Here is a 26818-nt window from a genome sequence, read left to right as displayed (position 1 = left end):
ACAATACTTGTTTGAGGTGTAATGATTTTCAATTATGTAACCATGGCAACATCTGTGTGTTTTGAGGAACGAAGGAGAAGAGTGGGTAACCGTGACGACCTGGTGAGAGCATGCTCAACGTTTTAAAACCACGGACGGCCAAGACTAAGGGCCGGATAAGACAACCGGTTCAAAACAGACGGCTGACATTAACCTCCCTCAAATGCCGGTGTCTGAAATTGGTATCACTCAAAACCTATCACAGACCAATTAGAAGTAGCTTGACTTAATTATGTACAAAGTAAATGTAGCATTCTGGCGGCAACTTTTCTCACTGTAAGCGAAAAATAATGGTCATGGTGAATTGGTCATAAAAAGACAGATAGCTGTGCACTCAAGCTATTGATAATCACTGAGAAAAGAGATGAAGAGAGAAAGAAAAAGACTGAGATACTGTAAAAAAAAAAAAAAAGTAAAAGAGTAAAAGACAGCAAGAAAGGATTCTTGAACTTTGAACTGGTGATGGAGACCACTATGTATGGAACTGATCCTGAAGCGTATTGACTATTCCTGTGTCACAGTTTGAAGTGAAAGCAACTGTTCCACGTCTGCCCCTTGGCTGAGTGTATTATAGGAGAGTTTGATCAGAACAAGACACGTATATGCCCAAGATTTTAAATAGTGTAAAAATTAAAGCGCTCAGATGACCTTTCAAAAACTGGACCATTCGAAAGAAGAACAAAGCAAACAAGCAATTTTGTACAGACGGTGACTCAGGCTGCTTCCCTTCAGTCAGCATTATGACCCAACCTGACTAAAAAGAGGAATGCAGAGTATAGATAATGTAAAGAGGCATTTATGACAAATAAACGAAACAGACCAGCAGACAGTGTTTATGTTCTGAGAGCTTGATTGACTTGAAATGGTGCAACAATAAAACGAGACAGAATTAACAATAAAGGCAATCAAAACAATGCAGCAAGCAAGAAAAAATTAGTCTCAAACTAAATAAATGTTCCTAGATATTGAAGGAATAGCATAAGAGAGACAAGAGGTGAGTAAAGTATTTTCAACCCCCCAATCCTCTCCAACACCGCAAATGTAATCTAGAAACCAAAGATGCTCCTGAAACACAGAAAGAAACACCAACAAAGGTGAGAATAATGGTGACGTATCGAAGGGAATACTTCACAAAGCCTATTGTGCGAGTATCCTTTTCAGGCAGCAAACCCGCTGTAATTTGGTCTGCGTCATCTGCCTCTAGTCACAATGCAGCACTACAGCTTTGAAATGGATGGCAAATGAAGGCCATTTGTACATAATCACAGCAGATAGAAGAATTCAGAAGCCCTACAATGTGTTGTTGAGGTGGAAAGAAAGACCTTGGTCTATCTGTGGCAGCCAGCGCAGCTAAGGTTTGGCAAGGGAGGTCTTTTCTTTCCAGAAACAAGCAAATCAATTCAAATCAAATCATCTTGCAAGCCGTGACATTTAAACAGTTCAATTTACATCCTTATGTTAAGAGGAGAGCCGCTCTCTACGATGCCTATTCATTCACAAAGAAATTAGACATCTATATTTCAGCCGCTTAATAGAGCAAATATGCTGTAGCTGTAAGAGGACGAAACCATGTCTTTTCACGGTGTTCAAAAGGCTAGGCATTGTCTGTCATTACGAGCAGAGCACAAAAACACAGAGAGGGATAATATACATAATATAGACAGGACTGGAAAATAGCACCATGCATGATATGCATGCATTACCACGTATATGCACACTCAAGTGCGTACCAACACACGTGCAATCGCACATACACACTTTCAGTGGTGATGGTGTATGTCCTGAGGGCTGCTGTCCTGCTGTGCAGGCTGGCAGGCACTTTTGTCATGGTGGTCCTTTTGTTTCACATCAAACAAAACGCCACAGCTTTGCATACGGCTCCACTAATTTCTGCTAGTGTGCCCCAGCCATTTATCATCGCCTCTCACCCTCTCCTCCTCTCCTCCCCTAACATGGCTGTGATAGCTGCTCTCCACCAAGCTGTTCTGCTCAGGACGATACAGGCTTCTCCAGGCTAGAGGTGACACACACATACGTGCACATATGCATATGTGCACACACACATAAATATATAAGGACACACCCATCTAATATGTGTGCACGCACTTGCAGACATCCACAGACAGCCACACACACATGCACATGCAGACAGACACACAGGAAACTGCACTGCTACTGCACTGCTTGCAAGCCCGCCAGCTATGGAGAACCTTGAGATAAAAACAAACCTTCTCTTCATCCCCTCCAGAAGCAATAGACAGTCTAGCATTCAGAGCTTCGAAGACGGCCGAGACGTGCATACAACATTAGACGAGGGGATTTTGAGAGCCTGCGTGTGGACGGCTTCACAGCTGGGATGATTTTGTCAACAAATTAAAGTGATTTTTGCTTGCGTGGGGATGAATTCAGGTGAAGGTTGCACTGGTCCTTGAAGGCGATTTCAGATAAATAGAAATTTGGAACTTAGTTTGACACAGTTTAAAGGAATACTCCAGCATTTTAAGGAGATAAACTTATTTGCTGTCTGACTGGGATTTAGATACTGTAAGATCAATATCAATTTGATGTCTGTGCATTTGGTCTGGGAAGTGTTTAGTCTAGGAAAGCACAAACACTGGAAGCCAGATTGGAAAGACTAACTTCCGACAAACTTCATTTGTCCTATTTACATTTTTTCTTGTTTTTGCTGGCAACCAAGCCACACATCCATCCAAGAGTCAGCTGGGCTTTGTTATGAGTTAGGAATGTGCAGAAAGACACCAAACTTTACTGCAAGAGCAGGACTTATAATAGGTAGTCTCGTGTCCCAGCAGATGGTCATTAACCTTAACTACCTTAATACACAATGTCCATTCGTTTTTTGACATTCTAAATACACAAGAAGAAAATCACAAGAAGAAAAATTTCAAATAGGACATGTGTAAGTGTCAAAAACAGCAGATATAGATACTTAGGTAAGTGGTAGAAACGCTTGATGTAATGTATTCTAATATTTACATATGTACATTTTTGTGATTCTCCAGAGGTATGCTGTAAAAAGGACGTGGACTGGAAGCAGAAGTCTTTGCACAGCACCATGTGTTCAGTGGGCTGTTACCATGCCAGTCATGGAGCTGTATAGACCACTGCCAGACCAAGAGTCCTGCACAGAGGGCAAAGTTGGCACCGCTGCTGCCCTGAGGGTCACAACCAGTTGGGGAACAGGACATAAGGAATTTGAGGCGCGGGATTGTGAAATGGTTCAGTATGTTTAGTAATAAAGATTAAGGAGTGAGAAACCCAAGGACTGGATTTGCAAAAAAACTAAAAACAACAGAGAAATGGCAATGAGCGTGTTTTGGAAAACTGTGTGTGGTAACTGAATAGGAAATCCTAAAGAGACATGGATAATATAAGTGCCTACTTTTCCTTATTTGTAATAAGGCTTGTGAATGTGATTAGGAACAAAGAGCAATGGTATAGAAATACAATCACTGTTCTGCTCGCATCTCCCCGTACCACACACCATAAAAACCTCCAGTTTAGTCTGACGATGCCATACAATATCATGGCACGAAAATTCAATCACTTTCTAAACTCCAAGCTATGTAAAGCAAACTCGTCCAACTCGGACTGATTTGTCCGGCAGCATTTCATCTTTCTCATCCTCCACGCACTGATATAGTGATGAAGTCCACAAGGAGAGAAGAAATCCTCCATATCTATCTGTCTCACCTCAAGCATCTCTTCCCACATCTGACACCCGGCCACAACAGACACACACACTTACACACACATTAAACCAAGGACGACAGAGAGAAAACCGGCTATATTCATTATAGATTGAAACAGATGGCACTATAGAGAAAGAGTACTGAAAGATATTCTGCAAGCATGTACTGTATGTATGTGCCATGCACACAGGGGGCACTTAAAATCTGGAATCATGCTTCTGAGGGGCTGTTGTGGCGGCTGGCTGGTTGTCTGGTTGGCACCCACACATTTGTGTACTGGGAGACAGATGCATTCTTACATAAGACCTTATATAATGCTGCCCTGTCCTATCCAATAAGAATGCTCCTTTTTCACTCTCTGAAGGTTAGTGCGGGTTAGACAACCCTTCTTCAGCACAACCACCACTACGACTTACTCTTACACGTCCACCCTCCCGCACTCCTGGCAATGAAGAAAGATGAAAAGACAGGCTGAGCGGAGGGAAAAAGGTAGACAGGGCCCTATACAGTTTCTGTATAGTTCTATACCCTCGCTCCCCTACTCTCTCTACAGTTCATGTTGGGGGGAGATTTTTGTCCACGGGTGAAGAAAGGATAATGCAGACCTGGAACCTAGAGGCGCATGGCCAGTTTATGTGTGTGTGTGTGTGTGTGTGTGCGTGTGTGCGTGTGTGTGTATGTGAGATGGGGACACGCAGATAGAAAGACAGTCCACAGCCAGGTTAAAACCCCTAAAACTTTAAAGAGAAAATAGGACAACTGGGTTCAGAACAAAGTAGCACGATAGGTGGAAGATGACCCATCTTTTAAAACTATACAGCTGAGAGAGACAGAGAAGGAGGAGCAGGCTGGCCATGCATGAAAGCAGATGTCAGAGGAGACTCTAAAGGAGAGATAGAGAGAAGGAGAGAACTGAAAAACAGTGAGCTGAGATGGATGGATGGATCCTTCGATAGCTAAAGAATGATAGAGAGGGGTAAAGGGCAAAAAAAGTGGGGGGCGAAGCACAGAAAGAGCGAGCAGCCTTCCCCCTGCAGCGCAAGCCTCTCTTTCTCTCTCACGCTCTCATTCAAAGGCAGTTAGCTACTCTTTGATGTATCTATAATTAGTCAGTACACACTGTGAAGTGTTTTAAAAGAAATCAAATTGCAATGAAACACTTGAGCGCTCCAAACAGGGGCTAACATGCTCTGGAGCAAGGGGAGCGAGCAGGAGAAATTAATGGCGGGCCTTTTTGATGTGCTTGATCAGAAATGTATTTATTAACTGCAAAGGGGAGTAGTAATTAACCCGCAGACAGCTTGTTTTCTCTGGGTCTTCTCATGTGTCAAACGGTTCATCCCGCAAGGCTCCACTCTCCACTCGCCTGCTCATGCGCACACACCTCCCATCCCATCCCGCTGGACCACTTTCTCCTCAATTAAGTAGACGGTGTGCGCAAGCATGTATATGTGTGTGTGCTTGTATGCGCACGAGCGTGTGAATGCCTAAGTGTGAGGGAGCACAAAAACACAGCAATAACAAATAAGAAATGTACAGTGGCTGCTTTAAGTCCCATGTGTACATTTATATGATACTCCTGTAAAGCCTGTGTCTGTGAGTGGGGAGAAGTAGCACCGTCTATATGAACAACGCACCTTAAACCAGATGTATAGCGCAAAAAAAAATAAAAAAAATAATAATAATAATACTTGACTTGGACAAGTTCACACACTACTCTTTGTGGATGCTGCTTATAATATATATACATATATATATATATGAGGGCACCTAACAAAAACTCTGAATGTGTAAATGCGTAGGTGTCTGGTTGGAAGAGGTGAAGGAGTTTTGACACTGATAAACAACAGAAGCTGGGATGGCCTCAAGGGAAGCCTGACAATGGCATATTCGAACACCCCGTCACTTAAAGTGAACACAAGGCTCTTTCAAGTTCCTGTTTTGATGTTATCTTCCCCATACTGTATCTGCTATATGCTCTGTATTTAGATATGCACTCTATATGAGTGTTTTTAACAGAGTTTTCACTTGACAAGGAAATCACATAAAAGACAGCAGTTAGATCATTGTGGAGGCCTTTACACAGAGAGAGAGAGAGAGTCTGACTGAAGGAAACACAGAGAGACAGAAGAGACAAATAGAGAGAATAGCTAGTCTTCGTCACACAGCGAGAAAGCCCAGGAGATTGTGAGGCTGTCACGGACAAAACACTGCATGAATATTTAGCAGCCAAATTAAAATTACAAAATACTAAACAAAAAAGAGTAGGTGAAAGAGAAAGAAAGAAAATAAAATATTCCTGAAAACACCAGTGGGACAAGTGCCCACCTTTAATCCCCCACTAGCCGTATCCTCATTGTGCCGCCTCCCTCCTCTTCCCCCTCATAAGAAAAGAGGAGAGATATATGTCCTGAATAATATAGGATGTGGTGAGTCTAGCAGTAAATCCTTCAGATCAAGAAACCAGCAGACTGACAATGTAACCAAGCTTTCAGATCATAGAGAAGCTTGCAAACACAACTAGCACAGTATGTTAGCTAGTAGAGCTTAACATTGTGCAGTCCTTACCATTTTTTAAAATGCTAACACAGCTAGCACAGCATGTTTGCACCAAGCATGGCACTGAGCCAAGCTAGCAACTTTCGTTGGTGGTTGTTGGAAGTTCAGAATTCACAAATATTCACAAATAAAAATATTTACTTTACAAAACTAGCTTGGATTGTTGTTTCCTTTATCTTATCAAGCTGCAGAAAGCTGTATGCTGGAAATAACTAGGGAAAATGTGCAAAAATAAAAATGCAACTAACGTTGTTTGTAAAGTTACAGAATCTTGTGTACAAATATGAGCCAAAAATATCACAATCTCGCTGTTGTCATTTAAGTGGTATAGTGATTTACATCAAAAGAATTCTGCAATAGTAATTAGTTAAATAGATTGCAAAAAGCAATATATAAAACACAAGGACATATTTTCAATCTAAACATTACATCTCTATGACTTTAATCTTTACTCGGCCTATTTATAAGTAATTTATGTGTGCTCAACTTAAAGTCTCTGTATCTTGATATCGGGATGAAAATACTGTGTGAAATAAAATGGTATGATAGAGGCTTTATCCCTTTTGAAGCACATTAACTTTACAGGTTTTTATTGCTTTATAAGCCACCAGTATACACATTAGATTGGATGATAAATCGTGCAGCAAGTAACAAGGTAGCAGGGTTGAAGCATAAACGGCCCCACCATCAACTATGACTCCTAAAGGCTACTCTGACCTTGTAAGAATAACTCACTGCGATGATATTGGCTATCTGCACACGGAAGCTTTATTGTTAGGTAACTGTAGTCATTAAAACACTAACAGAGGAGAAAGTGATGATCAATATGTGACGCAGAATCCCACTATGACCTCACAATAAACCAACACTACAAAATAAAGCATTAACCTTGGAAGCCTTCATATAACCCGCAAAAGACACACTGTAGGCCCGTTTTGCTAAAGGGTGCGGTTCTAAAGCCAAGAGGCTGGCCAAACTTTTGCTTTCACTGCCCCTTGGGCACCATTAATTCCTTCAAATCCACTTCCCTCCCACCATTGTTCAACCTATCCTCTGTCTGTCTTGGGCTGGGAGATCTGCATGCTCTGCAGCAGTTCTGGTTTAACAGTACCAATGTTGTTGCATTGCCACCCCTGCCTCCCTTTATCCAGCCCTCTCCACTCCCCTGTTTTTCTCCTGTTCTTGACATGTAGAAGAGGTGGGTAGAGCCTCAGGACAAGGATGAACCGGATTGTTTACACAAGCAGTACATTTTAGAGGAAACTAAATGCTATTTATTTTTAATCATTCCACCATGTTTCACACACTGCCTCTTTCCCTGAGGTAACCGGTTTGCATTGGTTTAAAAATGTCATTTTTTCCATACTAATGTGTTTTTGTGCATACATGGGTGTTAGTATGTGCTGTAGCATTGCGAACTTGAAATTTAGTTTGCATAAAACTTGGAATGTGCAGAGTTTCCAACAGAACATGTATGTGAGTGATTGTTCTGACAGGAGTGTATTGTGTGTCTCAATGTGTCTTTTTATCGGTGGGAGGTAGGACGGATAAGCGGAAAACTAAAACACTCACCAGCTCAACGAAAGACAGCCCTCCATAGCTGTGGGCCATGATGAAGACATTCTTGGCTGCGGCTTTGGACACAAAGTGGTCCCACACGTATAGCACGTGTTCCTCTGAGGAAGCATTTTCCTGCAACACAAAAAAAGCAACTCTGATATTGTATACATAAAAAATTCATAAACATCTTATCCATCTGATGAGCTTGAAGGCTGTCAACAAACTCAAAATGCAGTGCAATTACAAAACATTTTGGATATGTGATCACCCAATAAAAATTAAACATCAATAGAGTTATAAAACTCTTAAAAAACTGCACCGTGGCGACAGCTGAAAAGGGAGGTTAAAAGAGAAACAAAAAGGTGATGGTGGCCCGAGGTGATTTCTATAAAGAGCCACAGTTCAGTAGATCAATAAGTCTTGCATATTGCAAATGCCCTAAATGTAAAACTCAATAAACCGGGTGACGTAACATTTAAATCTTAATTTGTACCCCATTGCTGAATCGATGGCCTATCTATACACCAGTAGAGGTATAATGGGAAGACACTAGGGGAAGGTCAGAGGAAAAAAAACACACGCGTGTGTGTAACACACACATTCGAGCACAGTTTTGCACCCGTGCACACAATCACAAATAAATACCCTTTGTTAGCTTCTCACTCTCAAATACATGCACTGAGACACACACACGTGTGCAGGAACACACACCGCGACCAGAAGACATGTTTAATTAACCAGAGATGTAGGCGCTTATCCAGGGCTGGAAAGAACAATAGTAAAAGTACAGACGAGAAAAGGGCATCCATTAATGAACTTGTGACATTGATTCTAGACTTTGATTTCCCATCAAACTGTCTGGTTCACAATAGAAATCAACAACACATTCCCACAGGAGGTTACACATGCAGCTTTGCTGACTAGAAACACCTGTATCCTTAGATCACAAGACCATGCTGTATTTAAGATTGATAAGATTATAAGATTGCACAATACTCAATGTAAACATGATATTTTCTCTCTCTCTCTCTCTCATGCACGGCAACACACACACATACACACACTCTTAATTAGCATACAGATGTATATGAAAAAGAATATCTCGAAATAAACAAACACTCGCCTATGGAGAATGGAAGCTCATCTGTTAATTGAGTGTCAAAGTGTTCCATGTGACTCCCAAGCAAATAATTAGTGATATGAGGCAAAGGACAGAGGAGGTGTCTTAGGAGACTATCCTGTTAGTTCCCATAAATGTTTTTGCATTTTATAAAGTACTACAGTATATTATCACAGAGTTAATTACTTCAACATTCTTACTGCTTTCCTAAAGGCGGTAATTGAGGAGACACTGTAGAACGGATGCATATGATACAGAAAACATGGTTCAAACTTTACTTTTAGGGGTAAGTAAGGCAGCCTGTGATTTCATGAGGTGTTTTCACTTGCGCGCATCCATGTGTACAAGTTTGTGTTTAAGTGTGTGTGCTTAAACTATTTGATGTTGTGCTGATGTGTGTTTTTGTTGCTGTGTTTGTCTAGAGGTAAATTAACCTGTCAGAGTGTTTGTGTTTACGGCTAGATTAGCATGAGGGGGTTGTAGTGTCAGCACCCACCTCCATTCACAGAGTGTGATGCAAGAGCAGGCAACTCCACTCTGCCCTGCCCTTCTGCCATCAGTGCTGTGAATGTGTGTGTTTGTGTCTGTGTGTGTCTGTGTGTGTGTGTGTTATCTTTCGTGCACGGATGGGCTGGCTGAAGCAGAGTTGTCTGTGTGAAAGGCTATGACATTCAAGTCTTTTGAAGTCTCCCTCCTCTCTTCTCTGCCATGTCACCCTTCATCTGTGAAGCCCATTTCATTAGTCTGCCTCCCTCCATCACTTCTTTCCTCTCTTCCACCTTATTTTTTTCTCCTCTGCTGATGCCACCTGTTTCACTTTCTTCCCTCTGCTGTGTCTCCTCTACAGTCCACCTCCATACCCACCCTTTAGCAACAATGCTTGACATGGAGACATTAGGCAGGGTTTGATACTGTACATAGCGTCTCTATGTGAGTGTACGCGACATTTATTTCATCAATACTTGCAACATTGCTGTTATCAACTGACTGTGGGCCAAACATGGCAATGACTGATGACGGAAAAAATATTACTTTTTAGTCTGTGTGAGGACCAGATGAGACTTTTAATTTATTTATATACTATGGATAATGTTAATATTAAGAAATATTTTGCATGTTTGATGTCTTCATGGTGTCAAATGAGTCGCCCCATGACTCCATCACCCAACCACACACACAAACACGCAGAACAGCACACTGTCTTTGCCTACACCCTCAGAGGCAGGCGACAGAGTGACTGACTACCTGGCATGGCAGTGTAGTGAATTATCTACACAGCATTTGCATATTGTTGCAATTATTTCCTGGGGTTAATTAGCTGCAGTGGAGCACACCGCCCTGCGAGACCAGCTTCCTGTCACCAGCTCTCACACAGTACCTTTGCTTATTTATTTATTTTCCACAGGTTCCCCATGCTGTTTATGTGTATGTTGTGTGTGCATCTGCCAGCACTGTCAGAGTAGTGTCCCAGCTGCACACCTGTTGCCAACATCCTTCAGCCATGACTGTCAGGGGACATTTGAGGGTGTGTACTGATTGTGTGTGTGTTTACCGGATATATGGTGATCCATACTATCTCCTCAGAGAATATAAAATACGAGTCTACACCCTAGACAGTTTCAGGACCAGACAGTCTCCAGATGCTGACAGCTAACTATTATCAAAAAGAAATAAAAATGGCGGAGAGAGCTGGAGAAAAGGAGATAAAGAGAGAGAGAGAGAGAGAGAGAGAGTGTCATAGGCATTATGAAGGGCATACAGTATATCTGTGTGTGTAACAGAGAGACAGCAGTCTAGGGGAGGAGTGTGACAGGTTCTCTCAGCTTTGGACTTCACAAACATGTTGCTGCATACAAACACATGGGCAAGTACTGTCAAACACACATATGGATACTCATACACGTACATGCAAACAGAACTAATGTGCATTTAGTATCAGTCATCATTAACTTCACTGCAGACAGTCCCCTACAGTAAAATCTTCTTTAAGTATTTCATCACACAGCTTGTGATTATCATGTAGTTTTCACACAACCCACAAGACTGCAATGAGTCAACAGACCAAAATGTGGTTTAAGCCAAAGTCCTGCTACCCATTCAACAGAGCTCTGATCATGTGCTATAACCTATGCCACCATTACAACTACTACACAATGTGCTACATGACATTGTCCATAACTATCTACCCCACATTTAGTCTGTATCTAGTTACAACTGTTGCTCTTTTGTTTAATGTGTTTGCCTTCCAATAATTTGTTAACCATGACATCTTTCCATGACTTAAACAACTCATGCTCCCTTCCAAAGCCACACACAACAGCATGTGCCCATGCACACACACACACACAGAACACAGGCATGCTCCAGTGCATGCACACAGATGCAAACTGGTACACACACACTCTTGTTTCGTCATAAGTTGCCCGGTCCAGTACTTGCCCTGTGTTTATTCATAGTAATGAGAAGCAGGGAGAGGAGAGCAGGGGAGCGGAGTGCGCTGCAGCCAGAATAACAGCCCCAACGCCAACACAAACCAAGTGTCTGACCAACACAGGAAACAATGAATCTAACAACATCAACACACTCTGACAAACAACCACTTCAGACCTCCCTGCTCCTCCTTTCTGCTCCTCCTCCTCCTCAGTCAGCCAAAACACACAGGACTTCAGAAAACTTCTGAGGAAGCTGGAATTTCAAGTCGGGAGATGTTGAGCAGTGTGGACCGGAAGGAATCTGGTGGATAAGAGCCATTACACTTTATACACTCAAAGACTTTTCAGCAGGAGCCAGAAGTGTCAGGACAGTGTCACGGGATCCCTAAACAACTTTATTGGACTGTTTTGCTTGGGCCACGCAGGTTTCAATCTTACGAAAATGTCAATAAGTATTTCAAGGTGTTAGAGTGCGAACACAAGTAAAATTTAAAGTATTACAAGCACACCTCACACACCAATATTATCCAAGTTGTTCTTTCCAGCGAAGAAAGAGGTAGGAACAAATTACTCAAGTTGCACAGGAGATTTCTCTCTCTGTCTCACACACACACATACACAAACTCTGACTGGCTGGCCAATCTCTGCTCTTAGGCCACACACTGGGTAAACCCACCTGCAGCCTCAGTCATTATACTCTTTAATATGTCCTGATCAGCACAAACAGGATTGTTTTCATTTGGCCTAATGATTAAATATTAAATAAGCAATGTTCATGATTACATGTTTGGCACTAGCAAAGAGGTTATTACAGTAAGTTAGTTTGTGTTGTGTGCGAGAGTCTGTGTGTGACTGCGTGCATGTCTCTGTGCACACAATTAAAAAGTGGACCTCAACGACACCTGTTTGCAATTGCATTCTAATCAACGTCTAGGACGTGTACTCCTTCGCCATCTCTTTCCCTTTTTTTCCTCCCCCTTCTGTCTTTGTTTCTGTCTTTACGCTCTTTTAAGGCAGACAGAGAGCTGAAGTTAGCTAGAAGCTGTCTGGGAGCTGATGGGTCTGCTAGAGTAGGGGAAAGGAAGGTATGGAGCAAATTAGCGGCAGAGATGGGAAAATAATGACTGTGGCATTGTGGGTAATTAGCAGGTATAGTACCTATGGAGAGTTGGGAATATAATGATGTGAGAAAGAGACAGAGAAAAGGGAGAACGAGGTGAAAAACGTGTGCAAGACTAACAAGAGGGGGGAAACTGTGTGAGCGTACAGAGTGTGTGTGTGTGTGTGTGTGTGTGTGTGTGTCTGTGGGGGAAAGTGAGAGAAAGAAATGTATGTGTAGGTGTGTTATTTGACTTTGCAATGAAGGGATATACAGTAGGAGTGAGAAAGTGAGTGAGAGAGAAAGGGGGAGAGAGCCAGAGCGGGAGAAAGGAGAAAAACTACTGCGTACATGTCATCTCACGTGCAGATTAGCGTGCTCAGACTGTATACAATAAAATAGCATGACCTTGGTGGGGTCAGTCTGCTCTGACAATATTTGCCAGGGCATTGTTTCAAATCAATAACTCATTAACAAAGTACAAAGGAAGTTGCTGTGGGTTTGTGAGATTCTTTATTAGAAAAGAGCGGCTCCGGGCCAGAAAGGTCATCGCTGTGACATCTCGGCTAGCCTCGTGCTGCCGCCCGGATTGTCAGGTGAAATTACTGCGAGCCATTAATTGACATAAGGCAAAGGAGAGCAGGCAGGCAGACAAGGCTGTGTTTGTTCCAGGATGACCCTGAGGTGCTGCATTTGTGTGTATGTGTGTGTGTGTCTCTCTGTGTATGTCTTTATTCGGGTCAGCCTGTATCCACTACAGGGTTGTGTGCAGGGAAAGAAAGAGAGAGAGAGAGAGAGAGAGCTCAGTGGGTGGGGAGGTGTGAGGGAGGGCAGGATGGATGTGTTTGATGGTTGACCTGACTAGAAGATTGGGAGCAGGGATCTGAGACCAGCTACACTGGTTCTGCCTTGAGCAAACACACAAGCACACAGGTAGTGTTCACACACACGTTATATACTACACATAACACATATCCAGAACTGCTAACACACACTAATAAGCACAAAATCTAACAGAGTCACTCCCCTTTTACTTTGACTACACAACATACACTAAATTCAAACACAAGAGGATAAACCTGAAGTTAAAACATGCACACACCACAGTGTGCTTGTACTGTAGCCTTGAACATGAAAACTTAGCTCATAAAGACAAATACACATGCACACAGGTCAAAGCTTTTTCTCCACCACACTCATAAATACACACCCAAATACAAAGATGGCATCTAGCCAATTTGTTCTCTGCAGCAAGCAGGTGAGCTGCCCTCCAGCTCCGGTCATCGACCTCGCCTCTGACCAAGTTCAGAGGTTAATCAAGTCCCTACCTGTCCTTGGATATGCTGAGCCTTACTTCTTGGCACGACCACAGGTCAAAGGCCAAATAAACCCTGTCTGTATAATTGCTTGTGGGCCACAGATTGGGGCAAAGAGGTGAAGGTGACAAAGAGCGAAAACCCAGTCCCATAGAGAAACACTTTAGCACCATGTCGAATACAATTACCAGCGTGTGTGCTTGTCTGTCCCTGTCCTAATGTTTATAATCAAGTTTTGGTGTGTGTATATGTGTGTGTCTGTGTGAGTGCGTGTACATGTACGTTGAATCCCTAGAACGCTTTGTTGTATGGTGTGAACATGGTGAAACAGGACATCATCTGCTGAACACAGACAAGGACAAGATCTCAGCCAGCCCCTGTGGACAACTGCAGCTGGGAATAATAGGTCTTGGACAGGCAGAGCCTAAATAATGGATGCTTCTTCCTTTAGGAAACACACACTGTAAAGTCAACAACAGTCAGATCAGTATGTGATAGGACAAGACCCCCTGTCTGTGCCACATCCGCTACCAAGAAATTGGAGACTGTAATGCTTAGAAGAGTCCCGCACCTGCTCTGAGGACCGTAGACCTGAGGGTATGATATACTGAACAAAACAGAAAAAAATGGTTTAACACAAGGGAGTAATACAATGCCTTGACTGAGAACATTAGCAAACTGAAGAGCCCCTATATTTTTCCTCAGTTGTGGTATGATTGGGACAAGTAAATAATTATTGAGAAAAGTGTCATAGTGAAAGCATCTGACGTTCACCGGTCTCAATCATACAGATCTGTCATTCTTGAAGTCGCACTGAAGCTGAATATAGTGGGAGAAAAAGAATAGAAGGAATAGCCTCAATCTGTTACTTCAAAATGCTATTGGATGACGGCCTCTCTGTCTATCTTTCTGTCTGAACATTTAAGAAATGTATGTGAGATGCTAAAAGGAAAAGCATTAAAAAACTAAAAGAGAAAGAGAGAAAAGTATTCTAGTCATTTATAAAAATAAGTGGCGCTTAAAGAAAGGCGAAGCTCAGTTTTTTTGTCCCCTTTGCTCTTTTTTTTCCCCCCTTCTTCTTTCCAGGGCCTGCTGGCCTAATCCCAGCCAGCCAGCCTTGGGTGAACTCTTTGGAAGCTTCTTAAGCCCATGAATGTGCCTTTTGTTCCTGCCATTCCTCCGCTTGGCTGACAGAAAATAGCTAACTGGATTACTGCTAAAATTCAAAGTAAAGTGAACTCCCAAACTTCTACATGGCAAAGTGCTAAGAGAGCACCCCCACCACTATCCTCATCAGCATCCCTACGATCAGACTTTCTATCCTTCCATCCCTCCCTCTGTCCTCCCTTTCTCTCTCCCTCCTCCACCAACATCCCCCTAAACATGGCCCAGTGGTGTGTGATCTGGAGGAGAGAAGAGGAGAGGAGAGGGATTAGATAAGGTTGAGAGGTTGCACACTATGAACCCAAGGCTAAAAAGTAAGAATCCTAAAAGCAGTTAAGAGCTTATTAATGTGTGTAAGGAAGCGTATTAATCAACTCAACTCTATCAGGGGGCTGGTGTGTGTGTGTGTGTGGTGTGGGTGTGTGTGTGTGTGTGTGGTGTGGGTGTGTGTGTGTGTGGGTGTGTGTGTGTGTGTGTGTGTGTGTGTGTGTGTGTGTGTGTGTGTGTGTGTGTGTGTGTGTGTGTGTCAGTGTTTGTGAGTCTATTTAGTAAAAAAGAAAATGTACTATGTCATTTTATTTGTCTCATAGGTATAAATTCAGAGCAAGACAGGTTGTAATTCAAGCTTACGGTACTTTTTGCACAATGTTGGATTTCATTATGTTACGAGGAGTAGAGGTAAACATTTGAGTGTGTGTGTGTGTGTGTTTGTGAATTGCTGTGTGCAGGTGGTCTGGCAGCTCAGCGGGAGTTAGAGTGTGAGGTGTAGTGAATAAAAAAGGTTTGTGTGTATGTGTGTGTGTGTCTTGGATGGGTGTTGTTAAAAAAAAGATGAAAACAGCCATGCTAAAGAGGTTTGATTTGATCCACCACCCACCCCGACTAACGGTGGTGAAGTAGAAAGATACACACACACACGGGCATGCACGCACACGCACACGCACAGGCACAGGCACGCACACACACACACACACACACACACACACACACACACAAATGTCAAAACCTTAGTTCTTTTTCCACCTTCTTTACTCTTTTGTCTGAGTGTGTGCTTTTGCATATCTGCATGTGTGTTTATCTGCGTGCGTGTATGTGTGTGTGACAGCTTACTCTGGGGCGGACAGAGGCAGACCAGTAGAGAGTAAAGCAGTGCAGGAGGAGGCGTGGACAATAGAGGCGAGGTCATACACACTAACATCCTGCTGACTTCTGGGTCAAAGGTCAAAATTCAAGGGGCACCGACACAGGGCCAACCTGCTCACTCATTAATCTTTATCCCGAGTCTTGCAATCCCTGCATCTAAGGGCAAGTGTATTTGGCTGGAAAATCTAAACCTTCTAAATGACCCCTACTTTTCTGGTTAATGAGGATAATTTTGTATTAGCCTGCTTGTCTGAAAAAAACAGACAAAGTATTTTTTTTTTTCCAGCTTTCCGTTCAAAAACGCCACAACACTGAATACTGCACTGGTATGGACTGCTAAATCAATTATCAATGTGCTAGCTTAAAGTATATTAAACAGAAAAGTGAGTTGACATAGCGCTGGGCTAGTGGGGTATTTTCTTCAGTTACTTATTATGTTGTCTCTCCTGACTTCCATCTCTCGGAGTTGTGAAAAGCCACGACTGTTAAGCTGAACAGTATTTCCAAGACACTGCAGTCTCAAAAACACACACCACTGCTGCATACCGCCCTTGTCTCAATGCATCTGACCCTGTCCAGCATGCATTATGCAGGCATAGGGAAAGCAAGCTGAGCTCTATATCGAGATGTGAATAATATTGCACGCTTCCTCGTAGGACGGGGAAACCTTGGTTGGGACTGTGTTAACAATCTCACACTGCTAACGTCACTGACTGTTAAAGATTTCAGGCAAGAGGATGGGAGTAGGAGATACATGTAAGTGTCAAAATCACAGAAAGGGAGAAATTGAGAAAAAGCGATCTTTATGTGATATGAGATTAATTCACAACCCTATCCATGAACGTCCAACAAAATGTAGACGGCATAAATACATGCATAAACACACACACAACTGGGATGTCATATAACAAACTCACAAATCCCAATAAGTTTGGGATTTTAATATTAATTCAGTATACCTTAAAATAATATAGAGATATATGTAAGTGGCAGTAGATGCACGTTAGTGTAAGACCATCATGTCAGATAGTGTAACACAAGTTCATGAGTAGTTTGATGGGGTAACCAGGCCACATGTAAGGAAGTGTGATAGAGTAAGATAGAAGTGCAGCTAATTATCCCTTATTAGAGTGTGTGTAAAGGTACTGTCAAGGGGGGTGAGAAAAAAAAAAGCCTGCGTTGACAGCTCACACACCACCCGCTAGTCCCACAGCAGCCCTAACTCTTGTCAGACACCAGAGACTGACGTATTTCACACACACACACACATAAGTGCACAAACACCCACCCACACACACAAACGTACATGCATCGCTGTGACGCCACTGCCATCCACCAAAGTAAGACACAGATAACCGATGAAGACACTCCTCTCATATGAAAGCCTGTGATGGGAAAAAGTCTAGCTTGCTGTGCCCTTAATCTCTAAAATTTTACTGAATGAGTGCTTTTAAGAAAGAAAAATCTTCTTGAAGTAGCAAATTATGAATCTTGTTGTCAGGGGTGAAACAAAAGAGATCTGTGAGGAGAGAAACATTATTCAATTTCTCATCACTTTGGCCAGATTTGTTTTTTACAATGGATCTAGATATATGCAAAGGGCCGTTTCCTTTGTTTGACCACAAGGTAAACCGGTTGAGCTAGGTGCCCCAAGCCGTGTGTGTGTGTTTGTTTGTGTATATGTATGTGTGTGTGTGTGTGTGTGTGTGTGTGTGTGTGAGTGATTAGGGGTGTACGGTCAGTGTTGCATGATAAGAATGTTGCAGTGTGTTTGCAGAGTGTGTGTAAGGGAGATAATAATCCCAGCGGTCAACAAGAGTGAAGGGCCAGAGCTGCGCTGACCAGCCCACCATCTGAGAGAGAAAAAGAGAGAGCGGGAAATAGGGAGAGGAAGAGGGAGAGAGGGAGGTAGCCATGTGGTTAACACTTGCTCACTGAGAGGCGACTGGAGCACGGCCAACCTCTTCACACACAGGCTGACCACACAAGAGCCTCTCTTTCTCCCTCTGCCTCCCATCCTCCCTTCATCCCTTGTTACCTAACATTTCCTTCCCTAGCTTCCTCAGCTAGCCGCCTCCCACCTTCCTCCTCCCCGCACCTTCTTGCCTCTTTTGTCTCTTCCAATCTTGCCCAAATTCCTCCCTCCCATTTTCTCACCTATGTCTCTTCTCCTACCTCCTCCCACGACCCTAAACTGTCACTCTGCCCACCTCCCCTATCATGTCTGCTTTTGACGAACATCTATCCTTCTGTCCCTCTGCCCCGTCTCTCCAAACTCTTCCTTCCTGCCTTCCTTTTCTGTCTCTCCTCCCTCTCTCCATCCCTTCGTCCCTCCCTCCCCTTCCGACATACCCGTATAGGGATCCGTTCGGTCTCCATCTCCTTTTGTGGGTTGCGGTACTTCTCATAAAATTCTCTCTTCTTTTTGCCCTCTTTCTCATCTTTACGCTCTCTCTTCTCGGCAGGTTCGTCTGGGGGTTCGGTGGGAGAGGGCAGGGGAGAGGACATGGCTGGCTTCTCCACCTCCAGGTAGTTCTCGTTTGGGTTGAGCACCATCACACCGTAGCCCTCCTAACACAGATCAGCATGTGTATTAGTCATAGCATCAACATCATCGACATTAGATACTGATCATAATAGGTATAACAATAGGTATCATAATATTATTTGATTTCTATACAACATGTCCATGAAGCATTGTATAATAAACTGTATAATAACTTATAATGTAAAATGAAGCAGGTTGAGAGGACAAAAGGCATCAAAAAACAGCCGCAAAATATTTACAGGGAGAGGATTCTATATCTACATCAATAAAACAAACGTATCTTCAGGTAGAGAGCATGAGATGTGTGTGTGTACATTTCGTATCAAACAAGCACCAAGGCAGATTGTTTTTTTTTTTCCTTTTAATTCCCAAAATGTTTTAAGTTTTCTTTTTTACTTTTTAAAATGTCTACATAAACTTTATCCAATTCAAAATGTAATGTTGACAGAAGGCATTAATTTTGTCAAACCTACTAGGGAAAGTTGATATGACACTGCACGATTATCTTTGCTACACTGAGGCCCAGAAACTTTCCTGCTCAGTCTAGGTCTGGTAGCGGTAGCTCATGGTTTTAAAGACAAGGCTCGGAAGTGGATATCTATTTGCATACGATAACGTAATGATACTTAAAAGATACAGATTGTGAGATGACTGGGGGAAAGATGCAAATTCAAACTGAAAGAAATGGCAGAAAAGAGACAAGAGAGGGTGTCACAGCAGGGACAAGCCTGAGAAGTAACTGGGGGATTGGAATTCAGCGACGGTGGTTTCAGTTGGTGAGTAGCATTTAGTGACTCCAAAGGCCATGTGTCACTTAATATCAGACCCAATCGATCCCACCATCACTCAACAAAAGAGTTGGCTGCAACTGCATACATACGTATGTATGTGTGCACGGGACTCGCAGCAGACAGCACTACGGATAAAAATGTCTTTAAAATACTCAGAGGGATTTTACATTAAATATATGAATTAACATTAATGATAATTCACAAATGAAAAATGCCAAAAATTAAAGGAGAAGTTGAAAAGAGGAAAAATGTAAGAGAAGAGAAGCCAAAGTGGTTTTTGAGAAAGAATGACAAAGGGGAAATGTATTGTGGAGAAAAGGAAGTTTTCTTGTAGCCTTTAGTGACTTCTTCAACTTAGAAGCCATTTTAATTAACAGTGTTTATTGTCCCAAGCACTCTGAAACTAAAGCAGGAAATGGATGGATTCCTGTTTCACTTTGTTGGTACTTTTCACACACAACCCCCATTGTGAATGCACATGCACACACCCCAAGACTCAAACTTATGGGTATACGCCTGTGCAAACACACACACACACACACAAAGGACACACACTAAGGAGTATGTAAGACACCAGTGCTGACAAAAAGACCTTTAGATGTGAGAGGGAGTTAAGAGAGGCAGCGTCGCCCAGCTTCCTCTGCAAATCGCCAACACACATACTGTCTTCTCAAAGCAGCACGTCTCTTCTTCCTTAATAAGTGTTAACACAATGTGCTTGTCTTCCGTTGACGCGGCATGAGTGTGTCCCCCCTGTGCCCATCGACATCAAACCTGCCACACACCCCTTCCCTTAGCACCTGCCGTGTGTTGACAACGGCAAAATGACACTTTCTCACTTATTCAGGTTATAAAATTAGTCTGATTCTCACTCCTTTTCAAATTCAGACAAGTATCTTTTTCCTTCGCTGGACATATTTGTGATGTAAAGCTTATCAATATAAAGATAATTAACTCAACATTTTTGAGTTAAAGTGAAATTGAACATGATCAAATGACTAATTATTGCATTTAAACTAGGTGTTTTTAAAATTATTTCACAATTACACCACCTTTTAATTACCACAGAAAATTATACAAATGTATTTTGAAAGTGTAATTTCAGCTTTAAAGACTTTACTCTTACATAACACCACATTTTACTCCAAAGCACAACAAGTCCAACGGTAATTCAGCAAGTGATTTATGAATTTAAAAAAGTATGTGTACACATTATAATTTGTATGCAAATTGCAGGTAGAGGATGTTTCTTCAAACATGGATTTTGTTGGAGTTTGTATGTATGTGTTTGTAGAGCAGAAAAGGAGAAATAGCGGAGGTAAAGGATGGGGATCTATTAGGGAGACTTAATTCAGCCTTCAGACATCACAAAGACATTCGCTCACAAACACAGAATTTCAGACACACAAGCACACATTCAGACAAATAGATCGCCTGATGAAAAAGAAACAGGAGTTGTTAAGGGAAGAAGACAGCGGAAGAGACAGAGGGACACAGAGAAGGGAGAAAGAGTAAAAGGCAGAAAGGAGTAATATAGATAGATAAGTAAATAATAAGACAAAGCTAGATAGAGAAGGAAGGAGAGACAGAGAGATGTAGTCTAACCAGATCCACACCAGCTTTGTGCCACTGCCCACTGGTGGCAGCCTGATAAAATAACTGACAAGACCAGTTCAGCTTATGGCAGGAACACCATAAACACAAGATGAAATTTAAAACCAATAAATGATTAAAGTAAACATTGATAAATAAACCATGCATATGAAAAATGTTTAATAATGACAAAATGAAATGCCTACTGCACCGCTTACTAATTTCACATACACACAATGAATGAAAAGCCTTTTCTACTTAAACACCAGCACAACACTGCATTTCTCGTTTCCCCTAATCCTGGTTCACAAGGCCAAGAGTTAATGGTTTAGCGGCACTGGTCCACATGTTCTGATGCTAACCCTGAGTGGCCTACAGCCATGTTTAGTCTTCATTGCTCTTAGCCTAACCTTTACTGGTCAATAACCCTTGCTGGCCTTAAGCATACTATTGGTAACCTCAAGTAGCAGAGTTCCTAGCCTTTAGCATCCCTCTGCCAACCCTGAATGGCCTATAGCCTATGGCCTTTCCTTTGGAGAGGCTAACACACCTAACCGAGCTAACAGTGCTCACCCTTTCAGCTGTCCAGTCACCCAGAAGGACATTGCTGTAAAGGCGACCAGTGTCATTGGCATACTTAGTCTGGAGGAGCAGGGCCGCCGAGTTCACCTCTATGTCGGAAACCATCATTTATTTGAACACTGAGAGGTCTGTGCTGGTGTCAGGACAACACTGCTCTCCCTGTCCAGACACTTCCTCTTCATATTCTTCTCTCCATCAACCAAATATACAACAATGACTCTGGTGCCGGTGGACTGAGCACAACAGAGCAACTGGGATTTTTTTTATAAACATGTTTTTAAAATAATTTTAACTTAAATAGGGATCATTTATGATCATTTATCTTGTATTTTTTTCTTATGTCCTAATGTTTTAGAGGAGGAAAAAAAAAAAGTATAAAGTATAAAAACACATACTCAAACAAACAAACAGTACAATGCCATTACTTTCACCAATTCCCACAGAACTAGTTTCTCCCACATAGCTAATGTTTATCATCCAAGTCTTTGCATTATGTGACGGCTAAATCTCTCCATACATCGTGACATACACCCCTCCAGAGTTAGGTCATTCGGTCTTTGTGTTTCTAGCTAACTGTTAAGACTCTCCCACACACACACACTGGATACACCTGCTAAATCTGATCTTTGTTTTGTGATGTGCTGTCAACGTGTGAATCTTATACAAATGCTCATTGCAAACCTTGGGTCAACCTTCTTTTTACACCACTAAATCTCTCTCTCACACATTGCTAACATTGGGTCACTTTGCCTTTGTCCTATACACACATAGCGTCTCAAATGAAACACATACACACACACAGTCCTCTAGCGTTGGGTCAGTCTTGTCTTTCTGCTGCACCATGCAGGCTAAGTCTCTTCCCATGCCCTGTGGGTGCCCCTGTGCCACCATCACACTGAGTCCCTGCCCTGGGGCCAGCGGTCAAGAGGGTCGCCCCGACCCATCTAAGGGGGGGGAACCCCGACCTCCATCACCCCGTTCCGGACGCTCCTTAGCGCTCCTTTGTCGGCCTGTCCCGCACCAGATAGCACAACAAAGGCTGCCGCTGCTACGGAAACCAGGGCTTGTCTCACCATCATGATGAAACCCTTCCTCCGTCATCGCCCAGTCTCCCCACATGCAGCGATGTGAAGCTGTTTCACAACCCCAATGCTCCTTACTACCTGCAAGGTATAAAAATCTACTAAAAGAAGTGAAAACATTTATGAAGCTGTAATAAAAATATCATGGTGTTATTTGCTATTTATTATTACAAAACGGGAGCCATATTGTGCTGTCTTGACAAAATTGTCAATACTCTTTGATGACAATGGTGTGCCCCCTTTATGGTCAAATTAGATGCCGTTTGTCCACTGGTAACCAACATGGTAACAGATCATTATTTTCCCTTCCAGACACATTATTTGAAAAGAAGGCGGATGGTGTGTGTGTGTGTGTGTGTGTCCGTCCACATGTCAGTGAGTACACAAGTGCGAGCGAGAGTAAATAAGATGTCCCTTTAAGACAGCAGCACCTCTATTTTTCCAGTGGCGTTGTAATGAAATGAAATGTGTCTAATGTGCGGGAGCGGGGAGAGAGGCGGCCGGAGTGAGAGGGTGTTTCATCTGTGCGTGTGGAGCTCAGCGAAGCTTTGATGTGAGAGCTCTCATGTAGTGAGCAGGGCTTTGGGCACAGGGAAAAGGACAGCACTTGACAGGTACAAAGCATGGCTGATAGCGGTCACGGGTGCATGCAGTGAGGAAAGTGAATGGTATGGTTGCGTGAATTCGAGGTTGTACGTGTGGCTGTTTGCTGAATAGGAATATATAAATGCTCTTCTTTGCATTGCACTTGTATTTTAGTGCCTTTATGTATATGTGTGTATGCATCTTACAACTCGACAATCAGTATGCAGTCTATAGGTGTCCATTGAAAATGGATGTCGGGCAGCGTACTTTATTAGTTTTCTGTCGGGGGGCTGTTAGGATCGGGGTAATGGCGCTCCCTTTTCTCAACAGTCTTCGCTCCACTTCCTTGTTTCAGCAATATGCAGCTCCCGATTCGCTACTCAGGCTTGACTGACAAGGGGGAAAGGGTCACCCAGCATGGCATACCCAATAAGAGGAGGAGGAGGGGAGGGAAGTCTGCCGGCTACAGTCGGGTTTGAGATCTGAACGAGGCACAATGGCTGACCGAGAAGAAAGGCTAAGTTAGAAAATAAGCGAAAAGCAAAGCGTTGGCGTCACAATTTGTTTGCATTTCAGTTACTAGTGGCTGAAGCAACAGCAAACACCAGTAAAAAACTGTGTACAGGAAGGAGGAAGAAAAAATAACACAGTCTCTTCTTCAATAAAGAGCTATGAGGGAGTTGAGAGGGAAGGTAAATACTGTAGTAACAAGTACACTCTCACTCTCCCTCTCTGTCAGGGCCACCCTGCTCTGTGTGACCTTGTCTGTCTCCATCTCTACGTGAGCTTTTTTTGCATGCAGGGCCCCTTTATCCATCCAATCCACCTCTTTTCTCTCTCGCTCTTTTTTCCCACTCCCCCTCTCCCTGAGGCTGAGATACCACACAGATCGCACAGTAATGTCAGATTAAGTCACGGTGCCCCCTTTCTCATTTTAACACAGCACCAGTCTGAGACCCCCCATACCCACAGCTACGGCTCTCTGAGAGCAGGAGGGTGGGAGCGTACTTACTGTACCACCGGGGCTATGAAAAGACATGTGTGGATCTTAGGGGTGATGTGAGAGGGGATGAGACGGGATTGTCATCAGCCTGTCAGCGCAAAATCAATCATCCTCTTGATAACTAGCGATACCCAGGGGGCCGTGCAAGTACTTGCAGAGAAGACCTAAATGTTACGAAATATCATTATTTCCAGTTTGACGAAATGTGTTTGATAAAGAAAAATGACAAGATAATCGGCTGAAATTACAACACAAATGAACGCATGGTTCACCTAAATTAAGTGGCTAAAATTGCAAAACACACATGTGAGATACACATACTGAAGTTGCTTTTTTGATCCTCTGCTTAACCTTACATCTCTGTATGTTTAAGCAATCAATTGAACAGCCAACACAAATGTTTACATTGGAAAAGTAAGGCAAACTGGAGCTTCATCTCCCCATCTGCCCTCTGAGTTAATTTTAAACAAATCGCCACTGCATGGGTTTCTCCTCTAATAAAGAGTACACATTTAATTAAGTTTCTCAGAATTCGACTTTTCTCTTCAAGTTCAAAGACTGTATTCTGTGTTTGCCTCCACTAATGTAGTCGTACACTAATTTGGTCAAAGTAAATAAGACTCTGTGGTAATGATTGTCTTTTTCTTGATCTTAATGAGCACAAATAGTTTAGGTCAGAATATGAGGATAACCTTTTGAGCTAGTCAAGTAGTTGTGTCTGTAATAAGCACCAGCGTTTTTTAACCTTGGCATGGATGTCTGGGCTCATTTGGATATTGTTTATATGTGGAGCTGAATATTTATAAATGAGTTCAAAGTGGAGCAGTGGGGTGGAGGAAGTGAAGAGAATAGCACAGCTTCTGATCCCTGATGCCTCAGTTTCTTTTCATGCTCGCATTTACATTTCTTTCTCTCTGTTTCATTTTCTATTGCTCTCTTCCTGTCTCGCTCCTCCCGACCTGTCTATTTTCAGCACCTTAGTGAAAGGATAGACATAAAGACACTCACACAGTCACTGTTGAGTAACTCACTCAGTGCAATCCAAAAGCCAGTTTATGTGTCAATTATTTACCCTACTCTGTGAATTTGTTCAGCCACTATCCATGCTCAATGCTTCGTCAAGTATCTGAGTGTCTGGACAGACATTGCCACATAAACACACACACATACGCTGGCACATACAGAGTTCGGAGGCCTGCTTAATCTGCTCTCAGCACGACGCACACAGAGGGAGGTGCAGGGTTGGGGGTGGGGGTTGCTAGATTAGGGGTGGATGTAGCATTAATCACCGTCCAGGTGGAAATTGTCAGAGCTATCGATTGCGTAAGTAAATGTTACACAAGTCATTTGTCAATTTTTTTTTTTCTTTTTACAGAAGACCAGAGTGTCATTCGCAAAGATGCAACTATGAATTTAAACTCACCAACACTGACGTTTTAGAGTCCTCTCAGCGGGTGTGGAGTCAGCTCCATAGCCACGTAGCAGACATCCAAATGTCTGAACGTTTTTAATGCTGGCTTTATTGGCGTAAAGTTCTTTTTAAATTAAAATCTTTTAACAGTTGGACAAACAAAAAAAATCAACACCTGTAATATTACAATAAGCCATGTCTCAGCCAACAGTGTCGCTCCGGCAGATTATCAAATCAGTTGCATAATGAATTAACAATATTTCCAGTATACTTTGATATTAGTGAACAAAAAGTGCGTACGACACACAGAAAGAAGGAAAGACAGTAAGCAGGACGGGTCCTGAGCCAACAGAGGGAAAGCTATGGGGAAATAAATACAGGAGGCTTATTCTGACGCCGTTAGCATTTTGATTTATATATTCTATATTGTCTCCCCTAAGCATACACATGTATTTTTAATGAGGGCACAGAGAGATATAGATCATGGAATGATAGGTGCCTCCCTGCCCTCCTGCCTAACTATTTAATGTATAAATCAGGGAGAGAGGTGAACGGAGAGGGGGAGGCAGGGAAGCTGCTAAAGGAGGGAATATGGGACGAATGGATGCGTCCCAGGAGCAGCCCTGTCCTGAAGGCCACTAATAACTGTGCACAGAGGGAAGGAAGACAGACAAAGCCTGAGTTCAGTGGGGCTAGGAAGGAAGGCATGCGATGCAAGATGAAGATGATGATGAACGATGATGGTTATAAAGAAGTATTTAGCTGCTATTCAAAGTCTTGTTTCTGAACAAGATTCGACCGTGAAATATCCATCTCTGGTGCTCATGATGACAATAAGGACGCTGAATGACCCCAAAAACTGAGTGTGCCTTTCATTTCGACTGAAGTAAAGAGCTTCCACCACCATGCGAATTCTTAAAGAGCGCTGTCGATAAATGTTTCTACTTCACCATCTGGAAAGGTAGTTAGTGCATTAACACACATGAACACACACATGGTGGGTGCGAGACGCATGGCCATATGTACAGACTGAGCCAGCCGGGGTCAGTGGCAGGACACATCTAAACATTGTAGACAC

At 42.7% G+C, this 26818-nt stretch overlaps 1 protein-coding gene across 1 annotated transcript in view; it reads right to left on the bottom strand.

Annotated features, from left to right (window-relative positions):
- arb2a (ARB2 cotranscriptional regulator A) overlaps positions 1-26818 on the bottom strand; it is a 152515-nt gene that overhangs the window by 70766 nt on the left and 54931 nt on the right. Inside the window, exons 7-8 of the mRNA XM_070833398.1 lie at positions 18498-18716; positions 7884-8003 (exon numbers count right to left, since the gene is read on the bottom strand). Of these exons, the coding sequence (XP_070689499.1) occupies positions 7884-8003; positions 18498-18716 (339 nt within the window). The remainder of the gene's footprint in view (positions 1-7883; positions 8004-18497; positions 18717-26818) is intronic.

The sequence above is a fragment of the Pempheris klunzingeri genome, chromosome 7 (genome assembly GCF_042242105.1).
Source record: "Pempheris klunzingeri isolate RE-2024b chromosome 7, fPemKlu1.hap1, whole genome shotgun sequence".
NCBI classification, from domain to species: domain Eukaryota; kingdom Metazoa; phylum Chordata; class Actinopteri; order Acropomatiformes; family Pempheridae; genus Pempheris; species Pempheris klunzingeri.
This window is presented reverse-complemented; position numbering and strand designations above follow the sequence as displayed.